Source organism: Arctopsyche grandis, chromosome 11 (assembly GCF_051622035.1).
Source record: "Arctopsyche grandis isolate Sample6627 chromosome 11, ASM5162203v2, whole genome shotgun sequence".
Lineage (NCBI taxonomy): Eukaryota > Metazoa > Arthropoda > Insecta > Trichoptera > Hydropsychidae > Arctopsyche > Arctopsyche grandis.
In genome coordinates this window covers 6176209-6200167 of record NC_135365.1, presented here as the reverse complement: position 1 = coordinate 6200167, position 23959 = coordinate 6176209, and the positions used below count along the sequence as shown (strand labels likewise).

The 23959-nt window shown below is 34.1% G+C and overlaps 1 protein-coding gene across 1 annotated transcript in view; it reads left to right on the top strand.

Annotated features, from left to right (window-relative positions):
* Positions 1–7566: 7566 nt before the first annotated feature.
* crc (bZIP transcription factor crc) overlaps positions 7567–23959 on the top strand; it is a 30812-nt gene continuing 14419 nt past the window's right edge. Inside the window, exons 1-4 of the mRNA XM_077440469.1 lie at positions 7567–7777; positions 11578–11719; positions 11818–11945; positions 12869–13174. Coding sequence (XP_077296595.1) covers positions 11831–11945; positions 12869–13174 — 421 coding nt within the window. The 5' untranslated portion in view covers positions 7567–7777; positions 11578–11719; positions 11818–11830. The remainder of the gene's footprint in view (positions 7778–11577; positions 11720–11817; positions 11946–12868; positions 13175–23959) is intronic.

Sequence of the window (23959 nt, the reverse complement as noted above, 5' to 3'; positions counted from 1 at the left end):
TTAATTATAATAGTCTGTAATGAAGTATAATTTCCATTTTTGTGCTACATATTATATATACGATCAGATGTAGCGTGAGACTTACGAGAACCAAGCATGCTGTCGCATTCGTGCAATGTGTTGTAAAATTTGTAAGGACATACTTATGTACGTCACAGCTAAGGGGCCGTTCAACTATAACGTAAGCAAATTTATTACAATTATTTACCCCCTCCTCCCCCTTGTCAGCAAAAGTAAGCAAAGCTCTTACCCCCCCCCCTCCCATGCTTACGTAAACATTGGTACCTATATGCATTTTTCTTTTAATGTATTCTGTGTTGCCAATGTGTAAAAAAAAATAACTACTGCTGACGTAATCACCATCTTGACCCCCATGTCATCAAAAATAAGCAAAGCAAAGACCCCCCCGCCCCCCTATAGTGCTTACGTAATACTTGAACGGCCCCTAAACCACTGCCAAAACGTATACAATATAATACAAATATAATAACAAAAGAAAAAAACTTCTATATATACTGTTTGTTACCAATGTTTCCTTTATTTATTTATTTATTTATTTATTTATTTATTTATTTATTTATTTTTAAACAGACCATTGTGGCATAACAGGAATTCCTAAAGCGCCACAATGGTCAAAAAATATAACACAAAAAAGAAAAAAAACAAAATAACAATTAAACATAAACATAAATACATCCATACATACATAAAAAATAGCATTTATAATAACAGATAAAGTAAAAATATCAAATAAAATATAGCATAAGGAATGCCTTGCACCTACAGCCAGTTTCAATAAATATGTAAGAAACAACTACAAATACAAAACATCCCTGTAAGGCCCAAATGGAAGAGAGTTAATCAAAATTTCACTCATAAATCACAATCAATCATGAAAACAATGATGAGCGCAGACTACCAGATAAATGGGTTAGAGTAATTTCCGACAATTTACGCTCACTAAGGTGGAAAATATCACATTCAGTCTCGGCAGCAACGATTTCATTAAGAAGTCGGATAGCTCTTGGAATAGGAGCCATTCGAAAAAGGACTGTGCGGGCAGGAGGTACAGCCAGAAAATGATGATGTCTACCACGCACATAGTGAATAGGGACATAAAGCCCCAACTGCTCCAGCAACAACGGGCATGACGTATTACCACGTAAGAGCAGGAGAACGAAACGAATTAATGAGAAGTTTCTCCGAAGTTCAAGGGAATTATACCCAAGCATGCCCAAAAGGAAAGGAGTGGGGTAGAGATATGGGTAATACCCATATTCTTTCCTATATAGGAAACGAAGAAATACTTTTTGCACTTTCTCAATCATCAGAGAGTAATTTGCTTCATGCGGATTCCACACAATCGCATTATACTCTAGCTTACTTCTCACAAGCGAATTGAAAAGCAAGCGAGAAGACAAAGGATTGGAGAATAATCTTGCATATCTCAAAACAAATCCAAGTCGACGAAAGGAAACGTCAGCGACTTTTTTGATATGGTTGTGAAAGGTGAGCTGAGGATCAAAAGTGATACCCAAATCGACAATAGATTCCACACGCTTCAACAAGACGGATCTAATGGAATATCCGTGACAATAGAGTGAATGTGCACGTCCATAGCTCATAATTGCACATTTGTTTAAATTAAGTTCAAGGCCTAAACTAGAACTGAACTCCAAGACAGCGTTAATATCAGCTTGAAGGAGAGAGGCTTGCCTCTCATCCTTGACAGCAAAAAATAATTTAACGTCGTCAGCAAACAAGAGACATGATGCATTACATAAAACTCTAGGGAGGTTATTAATAAGAATTGTAAATAGTAATGGGCCTAAAGTGGACCCCTGAGTAACACCAGATCGAGTAAAAAATGAAGGAGATTCATAAAGACCATATCTAACAAATTGCTTCCTATCACTAAGATAAGAAGCAAAGAGTTTAAGAAGACGCGTTGAAAAACCCACTTCAGCTAACCTGATCAAAAGAGCGTCATTATTGACTTGATCAAAGGCTTTACGAAAAGACAAATAGACAGCGCTAAATCTCTGGGTGTTTACCGCCATCTATTTAAAACTTATTTAATTAATTAATTAATTTTCTATTGGTGTTTTATATTGTCAACATGTAGGTAGATAGGTCACTTTTGCCATTTTTTTAAATTAAATATAAATTTTAAATTAAATATATTTAAAAGTTATTTGAAAAAAATTCGACCGCGCACGGATCGAACACAGAACAGACGCATTTTTTTTTAATTTAATAACTTAATATGTCAACACCCTCGCGATGATATTTTATCGGGTACAACACTAGTAAAATAATAATATCAACAACTTACGTATTTTATATTAAAATTTTATTAATTAACATCTCGTCTGTCTTTTAAACTCTTAATCTTCTGAATTATCTGCCGAACAATCGATCGAGAATGCAATGAATTCCAAGGTCTCGTTATTTGTTTCCGCACGCTCCGCACTGATTTCTTCTCGGGGAACCGTTTCGTGAGCCGAGTTCCTTGCCATATTATTACTCAAGAAGTTTTGTGTAAATATGTGCTATTTTAACAACAAAAAATAGTTCAAAATGATAATTGATAGGCACAAAGCAGAATATTCTTGGTGAAAATGCAATAAATACTTGAAGAGATGAGTAAATTAAAAATGATTTTGTCTTCGACGAAACGCTTCTACATAACAATTCGCCAGTACCGCGAAGGGAACAGAATTGAGACGGCGAGTCCGTGCAAGCGAACGACGCGACGGATCATACCATAACAATCCACTACCACTACTACTACCTCAGGTAGGGCCAATTCTTAACTTCTGAACTTCTCCAACCCGAACGAACAATATCAATATGGACAACGATTTGAATATTTTGTAATTGAAATGTTGATAGTTTAAAATTTCAGGTAAAAGATTTAGGTGACTAGCCTAGTCCCTATAGTCTAATGACGGCACGCCACTGGTTTTGCAACATTATACATATACTAGTAAACTTTAAACCATTTAAATAAAAAGATATTAAGATGTGTTATAAAATATCATATTGACTATCCGAATTGCCCGGCGTTGCTTGGCCAGATAAAATTTAGAAAAAATTGAACTTTTTTCGGCGGCCAGTGGACCCAATTTTTTTTTATATTTTCTTATGGTGCCGTATTTTGCTTGCCCCTGAGCATATGTATGTATGTTTATAAATTTATAGATTATAAATTTCAATATATTGGTGACATAATGGGTATTGAAAAACTCTGATAGGAAACGATCGATTTGGAGTCACAAATATCCCAGTCTGACCAGCAGCATTGCAGATAATACTCAGAATAAATTAGTTTCAATCGAGGTCAACTTACGGGATCGAACCCAACAACCTCTCGGTGGTTAGCATTAGCGCAACCACCAAGCTATGCTGCTGGGTAATGTTTTTAAATGTTCAAAAATGCTTTTAATTCGTTTCAATGCTTATTAATCCTTGGTCTTAATAAATTAAGGATTTAATCATAGGGTTTTTGTCAAATAAAATTCTGCAGACACAAACAATGTGCCGACTTTTATGCATCGCAACTAATATCTAAAATAAATTTGCTACATATTGACTCAAAGACAACAAATATGGACACGAAAAAAAAGAATATTTTTATACATGCGAAATCTTATACATATTCAATCAAACTTGTTGGAAAACTTATTTGTACGATACTTCTTTTAATGAAAAGATTTTTCCATTTAAAAGATAAAATTTGAATGTGATAAATATTGGTCGAGTGATGATAAGGGCAATTCCAATTCACAATACCCGTTCCAACATTGGAAATTGCCATAATCACCATCCGCTGTCTAGTGATAAATAATGACGCTTTCTTTTATTTTTGATATATTAAAACCGAGTACATTTATTTTAGATAACTGTATAGTATGATCATAATTTTTAGATGTAATTAAGATCTCTCGACGAACTGAATTATGAAAGTATGTTTAATTTTTACTTTTGCTGTACAAATAAATATACGGTAAATTAGCCTGGAAATTTAGCGCAGCGTAACTAATGAAAACATGATTCGAAATGCATATGTACATACATCCAAATATTAGATAAATTTTGCTAGTAAATATGATACGAATCGTCATAATTGTATTATTAATAATTTGACCAATATAAATGATCCATATTTACACATTTTGCAAATTTCTTTCAACGTATTTGAACAAGTACGAAGAAAAAGTAATATACATACATAACTGCATATAATAATATCGAAAAACAGTTGGAAAAAAATAATATATATTATTTCATTTGTTTTGTGACATCTATTATCTTATTTAAAAATATTTTTATGCAATTTTCTATTCTTTCTTTTAGTACACAAAAAATTCATAGATGTCTCTAGTAGAAAAATAAAAAAAAAACTCAATTGTGCTATCTGAAAATCTTTCAGATAATTTTTCCTCACTTCCGTATAAATATGATATTTCCATTTAGATATTAAAATGATAACGATACGTTATATTGTGTTCGTGCCTAAATAAATACAATTAGCCAAATAGCTTTTATCGTATCGTTTATCTGTAATATGTCTGGGTATGTGACGATATCGTCACATACTCACAAACATATTTATGTCTTACAAAGAAACTACAATAAATCTTATAGGTACAATATGAAAGGAAATAGCAAACCGGATTATTTTAATCATATTATAACTGAAGACTCTCCGTTTATAAGTTATAACCCATCATTATTGTTGTATTAGAAATCAATAGTCCTACATACTGCATGTATACCAGTCAATCTACTTTTTTTTAACGTGCACAGTCCGAAAACGTGCTTAAAATCGATTTTGAAATTTTCAATGGGTACCTAGACTTACACTCGTGACACAGATTTATTGCACGATTAAATTACGCAAATATTAATTTTGTATATTTTAGAAAACGTCAGCGAAATAACACACTTGATTCGTTACAAATTGAAATTTTACATTATAATATTTATTATGTATATAAAATTACACAGTAATGTGTATTGCAATATAGCACTATCAAGAAAATATAATATGTAAAGTTGTTATGAAATCAACACGTGACACTTTCATAAATGCAATTCATTATATTCTTTAATATAAAGATGCTTACTTTGGGTTCACTGCAATCATTGATAATTTAATTTTGTTGAATATTCATAATTTCATAATAGGGTCATATCGATAACACTTTACTTTTTTTTTCTATTCTGTATACATGACCCTCGGGGTGCTTCAAATTTATCTATGTATTTGTTTTATGCTGGTATAATTTTGGAGTTTTATCTAGGGTTATTGCATTGAGCAATTTGAAAATCGTTTGGCATTCACTTCGCATTCTATTGAGTAACGAGCATGTTGCAATTTTATTCTCGGTGAAAGGTTTTTTTACCAACGACCGACTTCAATTCTAATACAGCAGCAAAATTGTATCTAAATAAACCGAGTCTTTGTTCTATATGGTTTTCGGCCAAAAATATGCTTCTTTCAAATTTAAATACAAAATTATTGCAATTTGGAAACTATTTTGGATAACATTCAATGAAAATTCATATCAAATATCTTGAAATATATTGTATTTGATACATATTGTAAGTCATCAATTGGGCCGATGTGTCTATTGATCAATTGCTGAGGTCGTTGTGTTTAATTTTGTTTGATCAAAAATACATTTGTATGGCTCGTTGACGTAGACTTCGTTAATTGTGAACATTTGTCATGACAGATGTTAAAACCTGACAGCCTTGATATTAAAAATGAATTGGAATTCCTCAAAAAATTTCCTCGTATGTAAATGAACATTAGTTGCATTTCCACTTCCCTATTATAATCATAATAATGATAACATTTGGGCGCCGTCTAGGTCAACTTTCACCTCAAGATATATATGTAGTGTATTGTAGTAAATATTTACCTAAAAAAATGCAAAACACTTGTTCGTCCCAAATAGTTGATAATTATCATTACAAAGTTCATTCACGTTGTTGATACGTGATTTTTAGTTAACATTTTGACTCTCAGTATACATATGTATGTATTATTTTGAAAAAAAAAATAGCAGTCAATAACTACTCTTTATTGGTAGTTCAATTTGACTGTATTGAAAAGTAGTTCATATAAAAAACTAGAAAGCTTTCTTTAACCCTCTGCTGACTGATTACCAAGATATTATTCCTATAGATTCATAGCATACTGGTGTAATATTAGATCAATAATTTTTTTCTTATCTTATTACTCCAAGTATCTTCCACGAATTTCACTGTAATCTAAAATAATAAAAAAATACATGAAACAAACAAAAAGCCAAAACAATATTTTATTTGCATATCTTATCATTAATTAAAATTTTAGTAAAACCTAATAAAACACCATCACTTCTGTTTTGAAGATTAATATCAACGATTTGGTAATAAAATAATGAATTACAAATGAAATAAACTTGATTCTATACAATATAATAATTAAATAATATTGGTAAAAAAAAAATTAAATAGCACATATTATGGAACAAATTAAAAAAAAAGGTATATTTAAAAAAAATTGATTAAATTTGTCAGCGCATTCTTTTTACAACGGCAATCAACACATTATTAAACGCCAATTCTTTTTTCTAAATCACAAAATAGTACAAATTTAAAATGAACAAATACAGTATTTTTTACACTTCAAATTCAACCTTTTGCAAATCAAATTCAACTATTTTACAAATCGTATTAAAACATAAAAATTGAATTTGATTTGCAAAAGATTGAATTTGATTTGTAAAAGGTTGAATTTGATTTGTAATAAACGTCACCGTGTAAAGGTCTATTCATACCTATCCAGCACGACCCGTATCCTGCAGGTGTCATGCAAGTGCTGATAGTATTCTTTGGTACATTATATGAACGTATTCATACTCCATTCGCGCATGCGCATTTACGCATTCATGCGCGTCCATATAGAATGTACCAAAGAATACTATCCGCACTTGCATGACACCTGCAGGATACGGGTCGTGCTGGATAGGTATGAACAGACCTTAATACGATGCAGTATTTTCAAACGTGTCTAATACGACATTTTTTCACCATCATAATGGCGAATGATACCTTAACTTACATTGATGACCAAAATGAGCAATATGGCAAAGTATGAAAACGATCGGATAAGAGATAAGAGATATAAAAAGACGTCTTAATGTGAAACGTAAAGGAGGTTTGTTTAAGGTTTAAAAAGGTTGAATTTCATTTGCAAAAAGTTGAATTGGAAATGTAAAAACTGTATATTATATCAAAGATTGAAGCATTATAATTGGCGGCATTATAATATACAGAATGTATTTATATAAATCAGACTAAATATAATCATAAATGCAAAGTTTTCAAACAATTTAAAAACTCAAAATTAGAAAGAGATTTAATCTAATTCATTTAAACAATTGAAACTTCTACTAATGAACAATCTAAAAAAATCTACATTAATAGTACACTTATAAACAAGAATAATAATAATAAAAAAAAAACAAAAACATGTCAAACACGCACATACCCGTTATTCGTGGGGTTAGAATATGCAGGCATCTCGCTCGCACCAGTGGCGGCGACGCGAAAGAGAGAGAGGGCAAGCGAGAGTAGATGACGCAGAGCTCACTCTCCCCATGAAGCCCATACACAAAGCACGTTTCGATTCTCCGAGGCTCTCAACGCGGTAAAGATGGGTCACTAGTTTCTCCACGGTCCGCACACACCCGTGTGCCCACACAAGCACAATCATGGCGTGAGTACTCCACTTCTACTATACCACCCATTCCCACCACCATTATTATCAGTATACGTCATTTTATTCGGTCCCGTTATTTGGCGCCATATTGATCGTTGCGCGATGCCTCCCCGCTATGATGCAATTATCCAATTCCTCAATTCGTCCTAAATTCGAATGTCATTCGACGCATGTCTACATCCGGCTTGGGCCCTGTTTACATTACGCTGTGCACGGTCGCGCAGATTCGTGGAATCTGAGTTATGTGTCATTTATATATAGCGTGCAGTGCAGCCAACTGCATTTCGCCGACATGCTGCACGTGCGCGTCTTCCCTAACCCTTTTCGCCATGTATGGTTTCTTTTTGTTTTTTTGATGACTTTTTATCGCTTTTACACTTAAGTGACGCTCTTTATGCTGTATTAGTGTCGTGCCCGTCGACTTCGGAAAGGAATTGATGCACGAATTAAAATAAAGTCATACATTATATAAATATAATGTAAAGTAATTTATTGGTAAAAGTCGGAATTCTCGACAGGGCGGACCCTCTAGGCTCGGTTTACTCGCTCCTTCCTGTCATTGGTTGCTCTTTGCGAGTACTTTAGTATTGCCGTGCCCTGAAAGGGTGGAGCGTCATGTGAAGTTAGGCCGAGCGACGACAGGCATGTGCGACGTCAGGTGGAGCGACGGGTGACACATTCATTCATCATTTTGAACGATTGGATTGTTGAGCGTGTAATGCGCGCACTTAACTTTTTACTCAATAAATTGGTAAAAGTCGGAATTCTCGACAAGGCGGACCCTCTAGGCTCGGTCGACCCGCTCCTTCCTGTCATTAGTTGCTCTTTGCGACTACTCTAGTATTGCCGTGCCCTGAATTAACACGACTTTTACCTGATGAAATACTCCGACGTATACTGCCTGGTTCGCATATAATAAGGGACGGTTGGGCAGCGTACGGAAATATTCCGAATTCGGGTAAAAGTAGTTATAATTTCATGGATCTAAATGATGGTGAAATACATACGCAAAATGTGGATGCGTGTGAAAAGAAAGATGAGGCGTCAATTTGGCACAACGCGTGCCCGTTTTGATTCATATTTAGATGAATTTGTATTGAACCACAAACGAATGCGTGTATATTGCATTCGCAATATGTGGAATATTTCCGTACGCTGCCCTAGCGTCCGAAATTATATGCGATCCAGGCAGCATATGTCGGGAGTGTTTCATCAGGTAAAAGTCGAGTTAATTCAGAGCATGGCAATACTAAGATTACTCGCAAAGAGCAACCAATGACAGGAAGGAGTGGGTCGACCGAGCCTAGATGTCGAGAATTCCGACTTTTACCAATTTATTGAATAAAAAGTTAAGTGCGCGCATTACACGCTCACCGATCCAACCCATTCAAAATTATGAATGAATGTGTCACCCGTCGCTCGGCCTGACGTCGCACATGCCTGTCGTCGCTCGGCCTAACTTTACATGACGCTCCACCCCCCCACCCCACCCCACTTTCCCGCGTCTCCTCGTCCATTTGACTTTGATTGGCTGTCTCCACAGTCCGGCACAGACATACCCACATATATTGCGTTCGTTTTTATATATATTATTTTCTTTTGCTCGTGAGAATTCATAGTAGAGGGGGGGGGGGGGGGCTGCAAAGATTAATCAGACTGTAATAGCTCATTGAACATACTGGCGATCAAATGAAAACAAAAATAGCATGCATATGTACTATAGTTATACTGAGAGGTCTGCAAGCCCATGTGGACGACAAAAATAGCATGCATTTGTACTGTACTGTGGGGCTGCAGCCCATATGGACGAGCTAATGGTCCCCCCCCCCCCCTCCCCTATTTTCGTTCGAGTCGTGTTTTTTTTTACTTTTGTTTGTTTCGCTTTTTTTGAATTTTGTGTTGATGACTATTTTATTGGTAGTTGTTTTTTATTCATCTTTATGGTTCGTTTTTATCCTTAGCGATTACAGCAAATGCGACGATGAATGTATTATATCCTTGTAGGAGGAAAATACAACTAAAATATCTTGATTTAAAAGAGTTGCTTAGTATAATATATGATATTGTTTCACTTATTAATATAATTTGCAGCTGTGTTGAGAAATTAAATTCTCAGTTTTTTGTTCAATCTTTTCTTACAAGAATGTAATACGATTTGGACCGTCCGACAAAATGGCGTGGGAAATTTAACCGAGCAATTTCAAAAGTTGTAATAATCGACCAATTTGATCTTATTATATATGTATATTGTTGCGGCGTTAACATATTATTGTCCTTTATCTATCTGCTATCTATGTATGCACTTGGAAGTTCAGAATTATGTGATGTCATGATTTAATTTATCGGAAAGGTCTGGAAACAGTTAGAGTTCATTTATTATATTACAAATTTTGATCGAAATTTCTAACTGAAATCAGTGCATAAACCTTTCTTTTGCCAAGCAAAAACTCCTGGGGTACAAAAACAATTGTACCCCTGAGTAATTTCATGGAAATGTGGTTATTTGAATACGAAATAGTCAACCTTTTTTTTGCATTCTAGCTTTATAGGACAATAGTAATCAACCCTCTTTCCTGGGAAATAGAACCCAAGCGCCGAAATCTAGTTATAACTAGAGGTAGGACCGGAAGCTTGCTTTTTCCAGGAAACGGCATTTTGGGTCTATTTTATAGGAAATATGTAGAACAAACTACAAAACTCGAGTGCAAAGTGTATCTAAGAATTTTTGTATTTTTATAGAATTTTAGAATATTAAACATAAACAGGCATACGTCATGCTATAAAAACATAAATATGGGATCTGCTTATACCCCACATTGGCGAACAATTATTGACGAAAGTCAAAATAAATATTTTTTTATCCTGCCAATTCAATTTTATGAAAACTTTATTTTCACTTTATACTGAATTCATTTAAAACAGACATTGAATTCTGTAAATATCATCTCACTAGTTAATTTTTTACTAATTTACCTGCTTGACTTGAAAAGTTTGCTTTCTACCTGTGAAGAGATTGGTATTTTACGATTTAGTAGTATTATTTTATGGGCTTAATACACTAAGCGCACTGGCTCCCAACCTTTCTCACTGCATGCCCTTTTTCACGATTGCTAAATATATTATTCCCCCTACCCCCCTTTTTTTCATTTTGAGAGAACAGGGTTTGATCAAAAATTTTTTTATTTAAAATTAAAAATTTTTTAGAGATTGTAAATGGTTTTTTCTACTTTGCTATCTCTAGTGCTGAAACACAAGCTTTTTTTCTTTTGAAAATCCCGCATGGGATGAAACAACGGAATTGTTGAAGACATGACTATCTAATGTGATGGGTGGGAAGTAAGTAAAGTAGCGGCGAACGAACATGGCCGAGTTGGTCCCAGATCACAGGATGGTGACCGAAACTTGACTATGTCATAGAGGCCTCCACACTTAAATAGAAACTAATGCAAATTTTTAATGCACAAACATTTTTTTTAAGATTCAAAGTATTTTTCTCTATGTACAGTTATATCGCACCCATTATTAATTGTGTTTTGGAAAGCTACTATGCCTCCAAATAAAGTATTAATGATAGTATTTAGTTCTGGACTGACGAATGAAACTTAACAGAACGGACAAAAACGGCACTCAATACTAATTAGATTGGCAATTGGAAAAACCGTAGCTTCATGAAGAATACCTATAAAAATTCCTATGTTCCAACTCTTTTTTCCTTATGTGTATGTATCGGTCGTGTTTCAACTGACTGAAGTGTGCTTTTCTTTCGATGCTGATGTTTTCTTGATTTTATGTTTCAGCGCCATCATGGCTACGTACTCAAAAGCTCTCCCAATCATCTCAAATTACATCCCATTATCTGTGGACACTTGCAGTATTCACTCTCACTCTATTTTATCATCGATATCATCTGAATTCGATACTGATTCCACCGTCGGTAAAGTGAGTATGATTTTATTAAGCCGCTATTGGTGTAAAGAATGATGTTTTTTTTTTTTTTATTCGTATTTTATGACTGATTTTTCTTTGTTTTCTTTCAGGAAATAAAACCACATGATGAGTCAGTTAAGCGACTACTCAGAATGGCCCGCCAAGGCGGAGCCCTCATCTCCATTCTCTATTGATGACAACAACTGGCAAATAAACGACGACTTGTGTTCCGATGACGGTTATTATCGAATTTTACACATAAATAGTTTATATGAAAACAATTTGAATTTGTTTTGTTGTGATGCGTCCTCTTTTAGCGAGTTTGTTAAATTCTTTTAAGTGGTAATAATGCTTTTGATCGATAGATGGCTGCGTATTTTATTGAAAATATAAATCGAGTTTTATTTGAGCAATATTAAATCAATATTTTTAATTTCAAAAATAATCATTCCGTTTTGCCCTTTTGATAAACTTGACACACCCAGAAATACGTATCTGACAAATATTTACGTATGCAAATGTTTTTGTTCGTTATACTTGTAATTAAAGCCGTTTTAATATATATTTTTTTGATTTATTATTAATTTTTTAAGTACCGTGTTTTATCTTGTATTAACATAATCCAACGAGTTCGTTTTATTTGAACTTTTGATAGTTACTAAAATATAATTTTAATTATCTTCATATTTTTGGTTGACAACAATTATTTTTTTTCAATAATTTTCTAATTTATATCATTTCTGATACAGACATACGCGTTATCGGGAATTGTGATTGGGAATTTTTTCATTTACTATTTGATATACTCTTGGGTAGTGAATATTTAATATTTATGAAATTATTCTACATACGTAGAACACCCTCTGTTTTATTTTTCGTTTTTGACCAACAAATAACACGGGTCAAATGTATATTCAATATCTTTATCGTCATTGTTTTTAGCAACTTGTAAGTTCGTAATCGGCGTTAGTCGGATTTGTTCTCTTCAAACGGATTGAGTGTATAACTTTTATTTTACTTTACTATGCATTTGTCCAATATAGAAATGTCCTATCGATACCGAGAGTTGTTGAAGTGTAATTAATACAATAGAAAGTTTTAATTTAAGGATGTTTTCTTGATTGTGTGTGTGTATTAATTTTTTTCAATTTTCTTTTTTAGGTATATTCACATCGTTACCTTTGTCATTGATACAAAAAGACAGAAGCATCAAAGAAGACGACGACGACGAAACCATCGAAGATCAAATCGAAATCACACAATGGCTCGACGCAAACATGAGTATTGAATTCATCAACGAACTGGACGACAACTCCGGCCAGCTGGTGCCGTTGATCAAATTCGAAGACGTCGCCAGCCCTCTCTATTCTCCGGCCCAATCTCCAGGTTGCAGTTCTCCCAACGACAAGGTCTCCAGGGCTCAGTTGGCTTCCAAACTCCTCAACGATTTGGACAACTTGAAACAAGGTGAGGATTATCACCACCGCTTTTTCAATTTCAATTGTATTTTTATGGAGTTGTATTCCCATTTTTACTGTCTTAACCAAAGCCAAATTTTACAAAGCTACTAAGAATGATCCTACAGGTCTTTATATACTTGTTGACGATTGCATTATTTTCTATTTTAGATTTGATCGGCAATTTAAATGATCAGTAACTTTTACGAAAATCATATATATATATATATATAATATCGCCATTCCGTCTGTCTGAGATAACGCTCGCTGTACTATAATAGTCGTTTCGATTCGTCATACATATGTACGTCACAGCTAAACCACTACCAAAACGTATATACACAAATACAATAACAAAAGAAAAACTTCTATATATACTGATCGCTACTAGTGTTTCCGCTTGGCAGAGAATTTACCGCCATCTATTGAAAATTTATTTAATGAATTAATATTTCTATCGGTGTTTTATATTGTTTATATGTAGGTAGATAGGTAGTGCTTACCTTTTTTTTTTTTCATATTAAACTATATATAAAAATAAATGTCTGTGTGGCTCCTAAACCACCGAACCGATTACGATAGAACTTTCAGGCTTCGTTTTATGTATGTCTGGGAAGATTACTATGAAAAAAAAAACGGGAATGTGTTTAATTGCAACGCTATAATTTCAAATGTTTTCGCGTCGCGACCAACGTGTGAGCTGCCTGCGTTTTTCTGACAAATAGGAACGGGAACGGGAATTACATGTGTTATTGTGGCATTGCACCGCATGCCGGGTTCAGGTAGTGAAATATAAATATTGAATTAAATATATTTGAAAAAAATTCTACCGCGCGGGGATCGAACACATGACGGACGACATATTTATTTAAATTTTTTTTTTATTTAATAACTTAATATGCCAACATCCATGCGATGATATGTCATCGGGTACAACATTAGTTAAGTAATAATAGTGTTCTATATATGTACAAAGATGAAAATGAACAGTCCGTAAACTGCATATTTAAAACTGAGTATTTTTTGACAATAGTAAAGCAGTCAGTGACTGATCAAATAAATACATGCCTTTGATGTATACTATTGATGCGTAGGGGTGGGTTCAGGATCCAAATGAAAGGCCAAAGTCGCTTCACAGCATTTATTCAGGAGGATTCAGGAGGACCACACGAGATCACCGATTGCTTCAGAATAATCTGATCTACCGTGTGTACCTCCTTATAAAGGACAAGTTGCCCATCACAGCTTCCCCCATCCAATAATGTGTCTTATTGTGTAGGCACTTACAGTTTAACTCTGGCTTTTGTCTTTTGTTTACGCATGTACTCGCCCTGGTCAGTGAAAACTTCTTTACGAATCCTTTGTCCGGGCACTAATCTGAAGTCTCTATTGTTTACCCACAAATGCACTCTCTCACATGTTGATACTCTCTCACATGTTCCCACGTCATACTATATTTTATTTTTGTATTTTTGTCATGTATTTTTGATGTAGCAATGTTATTCAATTTTCAAGTTTTATTTTCTTATTTCAAATTGATTTTTTATTTCTGAATTTATTAGTTGGTTATATGAGTCTCATTCCCTTCAAAAGTATTCTTAATTATTCAAAAATATGATAAAAACATTTGTTTTCTTCATTTATTTTGATTACTATCCCGAGCAATGCAGAGTACTTTAAAGCTTGTATTTTATTCGATGTTAAGATTTTAATGATGGATTTGATCATTTTATCTCTGTTTGTTGACCTGACATTTCGTAGTCTTTGACCTTTAAATGTTGGCATATTTATTTGCAATCTTTGGCAACTTTGTATTAAAATGAACCTGATATTACTCATATCACGTTTTATTTCAAGCTTTTTGTTATTCTGTGTTGTTTATTTAACGTCAATGCAATACTATTGATATCTAATTTTTATAATACATATATTCTGTTTGTTGGTCCCGATTTTTAAACCGTTGAACAAATTTGTATAACAAGTATTGTTTGCATCGAGAATAAGGTCGTTTGTAACGTGTTATTGATTCAACTGTACAAATCTGATTGCGCTTAATTGTAATTTGTTTATCAATAATATTTTTGATATATGTGTGTAGCGATAATTTTCGATGCAGAATAAACTTTCTGATATTAAATAATTCTGTCTTTGCTACCTTATTATCCTGCTGGACATCCATAACTTATCAGTTCTCATTGTATTTATGTTAACTTTAATTGTTTTCCTGGATTTTAAGGAAAATTGGATCCTTATGCATTGTTGGTCAGAGTTTTTTTTATTCGACTCTTTGCTTTCTGTAATCTCGATGAATATTTAAATGCTTGTTTCTTGAAATTCCTTGACCTTTCGGTACCAATTTTGTTTGCCGTGTTTGATAACATCTAATTATTTAATACATTTTTTTCACTACCGTTTTTCACTATGATAATTAGATTTTTTTTGTTTATATGTATGTACATATATATGTATTTTCTGTTCAATTGAATGAATGATGAATGAGTTCTTGTTTCAGTTTTGAATACAGAAAAAAATCTGAATAAAATATTTTTCAGAACTACTTAGTAATTCGGTCAAGTTTTGTCTTAAAAATATTTCTTTAAATTTAAATTTATTAAAATTATTTTTTATCATCTTATTTACCTTAAAATATTGACTTATATTATCAGTAGCTTTGCTCGATTTTGTCATATTTACATAGTTAATGGTTATTATTATTTTTAGTCTTCGTCATTGGCTGGCTGCTCGTTAAATAGCAATAGAAGCATGGTTTATAATAGTAGTTGACAATATTAAATCAATTTTGTGTCAAAAGCATCGTCCCAACGCCGATCTTTGATTATTATTACTGACCGATTGATTCCTAGTAATTTTTCAGAAAAATTCTGACTTTAATTCAGTAACTGGGTTCAATTTTTTATGTTTAATAAATGGTCAATATTAATTTTCAGAAAAATTCTGACCAAAAATGAGATCAAAATAATAAATAAAACTTATACTCCAAGCTTCGACTAAGTTAATTTATCAAAATGTTTTTGCATAACTGAAGAATACCTTTCAGGGAAAGCAGACTCTTATGACCAACCCAACGACTCAATTGAGAACATTAAAAATTGAATTGAATTGAAATTAAAATTTATTATACATGACCATATATGTACATATATATACAATATGTATGTATTATTGAACTTCTTGAATTTGTCAAGGCAAAATATGATATAATATTTATATAAAAAATATTTCATTATACATGAAAGATCACAACAAGCAAGTTAAAATTTGCTTCTGATTAAATAAAAACGTATTGAAATTGTATGAGGAGAAATCTTTCAACTTTCAAGATCAACTTCCTTTTTACTAACCTCTTTTTAGTTCAGAATCGATTTTTAACCTTAATGTCTCAAAACTATTGTTGAATACATACATACTTACAATATATGTATATTGGAGTCACTGAAATTTTCCATCTGTATAACCTTTACTCAACACCGACCGAGATAATTTAATTACCCGATTTCAATTGAGTATGCTGAATTTTTCTGAGCGAGATTGTCGAGCAAACTTGGCTCAGAGATAAAACAATCTGAAAAACGTGCAATCAATCATCCGCTAGGGTCAATCGGTTCACGTTTCTGTTGCATAACGGAGCGGATACACCGCTGGAATAAGTAGGCCGCGGCTGAAATCTATAATATTTATAACGTTTTATCTCATCCCAGATTCGGTGGTAAAGGTCTCGCGGGAAAACGGGTCAGATCTAAACACCCTGTTCATTATGTATATTAGATAAGTAATGCGTCGGCAATTATCGGCATGTAAACATTGCACACACATGTATGTTATAAGCGATGCGTTATTGTTTTTCAGTTTGGAAAGTGGGTCGATTGAAAATCTTTTGTACGATTTGAAAATAGACAATCGAAAATGTGAATGAATTATTTGTTGTTTGACGGCACATTTCAAGGTAGTTTCTAAGAGTCGGTCTTAGGAATGCACAACCAGGTTTTATCGGCACTTGACGCCATATCGGTGAGTTTGTAGATCTGTTTGAAATGCTGCTAGGACTTATTAGTTAGAAAACGTTGTAGGGAGATTCTTGAAGGACATGTCAGCTTTGATACACCGAGCGACTTGGTTGGAGGCGACCAGACCAATGTATGCAGTTGGATAGGCGTGCCACACCCGTCAACTTGTAAGTCGCTCACATTTCCATATTCGGCCGACAAAGTTGCTTGGTGTGGCCCGGGTCTTTAGGAGATGCTGCGAATGGTCTGAAAAGTCGGGTTTAGTTGGATATTTTTTTATTAACTAGTGTTCTGCCCGTTGATTTCATGGGTGGTTTCGGAAAGGAATTGATAGACGAATTATAATAAAATTACATGTTATAATATAAATATTTAGTAAGGTAATTTATAGGCACGCAGGCGCACGTAATAAAAAGTGCGCGCATTACGCGCTCACCAATCCAACCCGTTCGAAATGATGTAAGAAGTGTGGGTGTGTCACTCGTGACGCGACCCAACGTCGCACATGCCCGTCGTCAAATTACGCTCCACACCCTCCCACTTCCCCGCGTCTCGAATACTTTGCTCTGATTGAGTGTGTCCACGCGTCTGCCACATACCCACACACATAGTCACATCCACACACGTCACGTCCGTTTTTTATATATATTATTACATGCCACTTGTGGCAAGTTTGTAAGTCTACGGATTGGAGTGATGGGTCTGAATTATCTTTACTTCATCTTAACTATTTGGTAGCAAGTAAGTTTTTGAATTCTGTTCAGCCGGCAGTGGTATTTTCCATATGGAACTTCTTTTTTTTTGGGTTTCCAGTTTGTAGATTTATTCAGTGTAATCTTGGCACCTGTTGGTGCCATTTTATTGTTCTTTGAATTTTGGATCTTACCTGATCTGGTGATATCTAAGGTCGTTGCTTTTTTGCTTCATGCAGCATGAAAGGTAGTATAAATAACAGTTTGACAGAATTCGTATTGACCCAGATATCAGGAGAGGTCGTATTATTTTATTTTACATACAATTTTAGAATAATTTCAACAAAACATCAGACTTCTATGGATAAATTTGGTAAATTTAAATTTTCGCAGCATTTTTTTTATGTATAAATTTTCAAATTTCAAGATGCTGAAAAAATCGAAATTTGCGAGAAATAGAAAATCAAGTATATTGGCCATCTCTGATAGGAAACGATCGACCTGGAGTCACAAAGGTCTGGCCAGCAACCATTGGGACTCGAATCCGTGACCACTATTTCGAAAGCGTTATATGCTAACCACTAGTCAATGCTACTGTTTAGACTTGATTATGATTAGTCTTCGGCGTAGGCTATGGGCTCGCCAAATAACAATAGACCGCTCCATCGGTATGCAAAGCAAGAGAGCAAAAAAGCAAATAGAAAAGCTTAGTAAAAAGCGTGGTTGACAATAGTGAACCATTTTTTGTGCCAAAAGCATCGTCCCAACGCCGATCTTTGCTCATGATTCAAGACTTCCTTTTTTACACTGCTTCAGAATACTTTCGGTATATATGCCGTCCATTGAGTTTGATTTCTTGTGATTAGAGCATTTTCTTCTAGTAAAAATAAAAATATTGCACGTCTGATGGTTTGGTATGTCATTGAGCGTGTACCCTGCAATAACCGGTACTTTAAAATAACAAGCGCCGATTAATCTGTTCATCAGTGATACCTTAGATGCGTAAAATGCCCTCAATGATTATAATTATCAACATTGGCCGGACATTCCCGTCATTGTCCGATGTTTTATTTTTCGGAATTGAAATCAAACTCGCACATTTTCGCGACCCGCGCATTTTTCTTGATAACGGAACGTCGAAAAAAGATTTCTCGTATCATTTAGCATTTCTGTGTATGTTTTGCAACCGTGTTTATTACCATTTTTATCTGAATTATACATAAATAAGCGCGGTCGTGAAGGCGATCGTGACTCGGCCAAGCCGTTATAGTACTTAGGGACGTGTCGATTCGGCTCAAAATCGCTCGTGTACAATACGGCCTTTCTCTTTGACCAAGATTTATCTAAGTCCGCGCACCACCGGATAGCAACGAAGTACACGTACTTTTGGACCACGCACAATTTGAAGATGAAAAAATCATTATATAACATTACACTTGAGTAGTCATCAAGTACCGGTCTGACTGATTGTGTTCAGGACGTAGTAGCTTAAAACAACTGTTTTTTTTTTTGTTAATATTTATTTAGTATCGAATAGGAAGAACTGGCATTTCAAATATATCGAAGGTCTTGTTGCTTGTGAACATGTTGCGACCATGAGAGCGATCACGCGTGTTCGATACCAAATCTCCCCCTCCCCCCCCAGTTAAAATGATTGGTTTCTTTTTTTTTTGCTGCGTTCCTTCTAACGATATACGATACAGTGTTTTTTTGTTTGCACAAAATCTACTGGGTCTTGTGTGTATGTACATTGTACGATATCGAGTAGTAGTCATATCGCACACTATTCTTTTTTTTCGTCGATTTTATGTCTTGGATGTTTGATTTAGGTCTGGTGGGAAACGGTAGTCGAGTAAATGTGGATTATGCTCCTGGGTTATAGTGTAGACTTTTTGGTTTGTTTGGATCTTCAGATAATGATTTCACAGGTGGTGTGTCTGGCAGTGTATTGTTGAAAAAGTGGTCATGCAATTTCATGCGATGTTGGATGATATTGGTCGATATGTGGTGCAGGCATTAGATTAGGAAATTGATTGCTTTAGGGTGGCCTTTTTGAAGGTTTTATATTTGTTTCACTTCGTTTTATATTTGATCGCTTTGAAACTTTTCCAACTTGCGAGGTTTGGCCCCCGATAGAAATTTCAATTCCAAGTCGTTAAAGAAATTTAATCTTCATAGACATGTTCAAAGATCCTGTAATTTCAAGATGGTAACACGGCGCTTGTTTGACTTTCTGCCCCCCCCCCCCCCACTCGTTGGGTCTGATTTTAATTGTTTATTTGTCTGCTTTACTATGATCGAATACTAAATCATACAGTTGAATGTATGAGATCTATCTAATTATGATGAAATACCTCATTTCTTAGTAGCGTTGTATGCATGAGAGGGTTATTTGAGTGTCTTAAAGGGTTGACTTTTTTCTTCCTGCTCAACTATTTTATTATCAAATCGATAGTTACCATTGAATGTATCAGAATTGGGCACTCGACCATTTTTCTACAAATTTACCTACCCATTGTCTGAGTAGCGTTGGGTGTATGAGAATTAAATGAACCTATGCTCGTAGCAACAGTATGAAGTTTTGCAATCATTAGACATCGGATAGGGATTTGGGCAGAAGGGTATGTTGTTGTCAATTTAAAATAACCCAGTCCTCCAAGCAAGATAGCAAAAAAAAATGATTTTCTATAAAAATTACAGTAATGTAATGGGGGAATATGGCAGATGATGTCCAGACTTAATGGAATTCGCGCATAGACAATATACACCCCTGGATTAGGCTAATGGAACCTGTACGTGTCCAAACAATGGAAACGCTAACGGATCGCAGAGGCTTTGCTGTGCAACTTGTCCTTTAAAAGGAGGTAGATCAGAGATTCTGATCCAAAGATCAGGATCACGATATATTAGAGATTCTGGAGTGAGCGGCGGTTCCGTGTGGACCTTCGGAATCGTTGAATAAATGCCGTGAAGCCACTTTGGCCTTTCATTTGGATCAATGGCAAAACCCTCTGCCCCGATTCCTATCCGATGTCTAGTGATCATGTTTCTAACCATAAGTCAATATCATCCTAGAATCAGACACTTAGAAGACTGGGCATAATTTTTATCTAAAAACTGACTTGTGTTAACAGATTTTTTTATTTCCAATAATTTGAATAAGTGTAAATGTGGTGAGAATAAAGACAGTGCTACGCTATGTGATAAAAACCCGAGTTTTAGTCATGAAAAAAATTGCATGTGGCGCATTTTTTCTCAAAAATTTTACGATTATCTTGTAAATACTTTGATTGATGATTTTATCTACAGTTCCAATCTTGATTCATACATATGTTGCCCATATACATGTATGTAGATATTTCTTATATATCAGTAGCGTCACAAAAAAATTAAATTTAACAATTTTTTTCAATACTTCATCTTGTTATACCTTTTTTGCAATTGAAGTTTATCTGTAAATTTTTTTAATATAGATATATATTTTTAGCGCATTTCGGTCACGCTTTCAACCCGTGCTCGGCCGCGCTCTGACCGTGAAGCTTCGCCTTTATTATAAAACGCGGGCAACGTGTTAAAACTCGTTCGAAAAAAATGTTCATTAATTGTTAAGTTTTAAATAACGTTTTGCATTGATGGAATTTATTTAGGTGACTCGTTCTCATATGGAAATGTTTCTCGATTGCAATGAAAGTAAATTAATGCTATTTATTATTATTGTATTATACTTCTGGTAGACGTCCTTCGCTTTGCATACATACATGTTTGCGAAATGCCAGTGCTGTCCAACATTGACAATTATATTATAAATTGTGTGATAACCTCAAGACAAAACTGGTACTGGTGACACTAGGACGCGGGTGAATGTACCAATGTTCGCCACTATCGCGTGAAATTTATGCATTGATTTTCGAACCCTGTTACTTGTCTGTCAAGTTTGGATTTTTAATCACTTCCTTTAGAGGTCGCTATCGGAAGTTGTATTATTTAAAAATAAACTAAATTGTGTGTAAAAACAACCTGTCTAGGAAATAAAAATAAAAAAGCTCTAATAATATAGTTGATTGATTTGCGCTGTATATAATCGAGGCTTTGCTTGCATTCTTGAAAATATATTCACAGAGGTGTAATGTTTGCTTCCTGTATATTCCTTCAGTATTGAAATAAATTACCTTTTCTTAGTCGTTTGTCAGTATCTTTGTGTTATATTTCCTATTTGTTTTTGTATTAAAAGTAAACAAGCGATTTGTTTTTAATATGCAATTTATTATGTATGATTTTTCTTCTGCTATCTATCGTATGGTTTCGTGTTGATGTTTTGAATGGATGCACTTTGTATTTGTTTGCTGAAATGTGACACGCCGTATTGTACATACAAAGCGATAATTTTCATTTCTAAATTGTATGCATAAGGAGTGTTTACGTATGTATTAAGAAATCGGTAGCGCCCGTTATGAAAACGATGGTATGTACTAAGAAATATAAGATGTCAGTTAATAAATCAATAGTATGTACTTAGATTGTTATGTAGAACTATTGTGCCGGTTATGAAATCGATAATATGTTTTCAGAAATGTATAGTGCTGGTTAAGAAATCGATTGTATTTACTAAGAAATATTAAGTGCCGGTTAAGAAATCGACAATATGCATTCAGAAATGAACATCCAGTGAGTACCCAAAAGTATGTATACAAAAATCGATAGTATACATTCAGAAATGAAAAGTATGCATTGAGAAATCGATAGTATACTTTAAGAAATCGACAGTACGCACTAAGAAATTGTAGATGTGCACTTAATTTTCTTTTCAATTAAAATTTTACGATTTGCATATATTATTATTCGTATTATTTTATACGTACGTACTTAATGTAATTTGAATATTTACATTATTCATCAAAAACAGCGTAAGCTAACCTACTTGCATGCAACTTAACATAAAATTGCATTCAATTGCACATTTAATGAACAGACTTCGTTGTGTACTTTTAATAGTGCAACTTTCATAACTTGTCAAACGAGCTTTTTAAACGATTGAATACAACGTCGAATTCCTTAGAAATGCCAATTTAAAAAAAAATTCAATTAAAAAAAATAAATCTTTTATGCATTTATAACCATACTTCAACGGTTTTACAAATTAAATATTATCGATTGCGAATTGATTAGCGACGTTGCAATGCCAACGAAACGTTTAACTATCTCAAAAGTTTTCACATAAAATAAATAACCTTGTCCGTACATAAACACACACACTCGACTACAAAACAAAAATATCAGTTTTTGTAAACATTTACTCTTGATATTGTCATTATGTAAGCAGAAATTTTGACATGACACGAATAACCCAAATGCTAGATTAGCTGTGGTAGGGTCGACATCAAAATATTTACCGGTTTCCACAGGTAGGTTGTACATAGGTATATAACTTGACTGTTTTTTTTTTATTGTTATTACTCACACTTGTATAATGTTATATAAAAATCAGCAAACAATTTCCATAACTAGAAAACGTAGCCGTTCTTCTGATAGTGGACTTTGGACTTGATTCTCGAGAGCATATTGTATGTGGTGTGGATAACTTGAATTCGAAAACTTAATTCAAGTGACTGTTGAACCGAAACATCGTGCGTTTAACCCTTTAAGTGTCACAATTGGCCGTCGATTCATTGTTATTGTTTTCCTGCAATTTTATCCAGCTTGACTATCATCGATACTATTCAAAACGTTAATTTTAGCCAACTCTGTATGTAGGTTTAGAGCTTCAGTCGTAAATTTAAGCGGTAAACTTCAAATGGGAAGTGAGAGTTCGTTGTTGTATACGGCAAGTAAAATAATAAATATATTAAACCAGAAGGGTATGTTTTTTTGCACGGACAAGTATGGTGATATCAAAAAATAAATATTACTATTAATAATAATAGTAGAGCGCGGATAGAGACCGTGCTTTTTCCTGGAATCGGGGCGGTTTGGCTCTATTTACAAAGCTAGAGTTATAAAAAAAAGGTTCGGCGAACCTTTAACAATGCATTTACAACAATTGAACAATGAACGGCGTGCTCTGGGTCTTTAATTATCAGA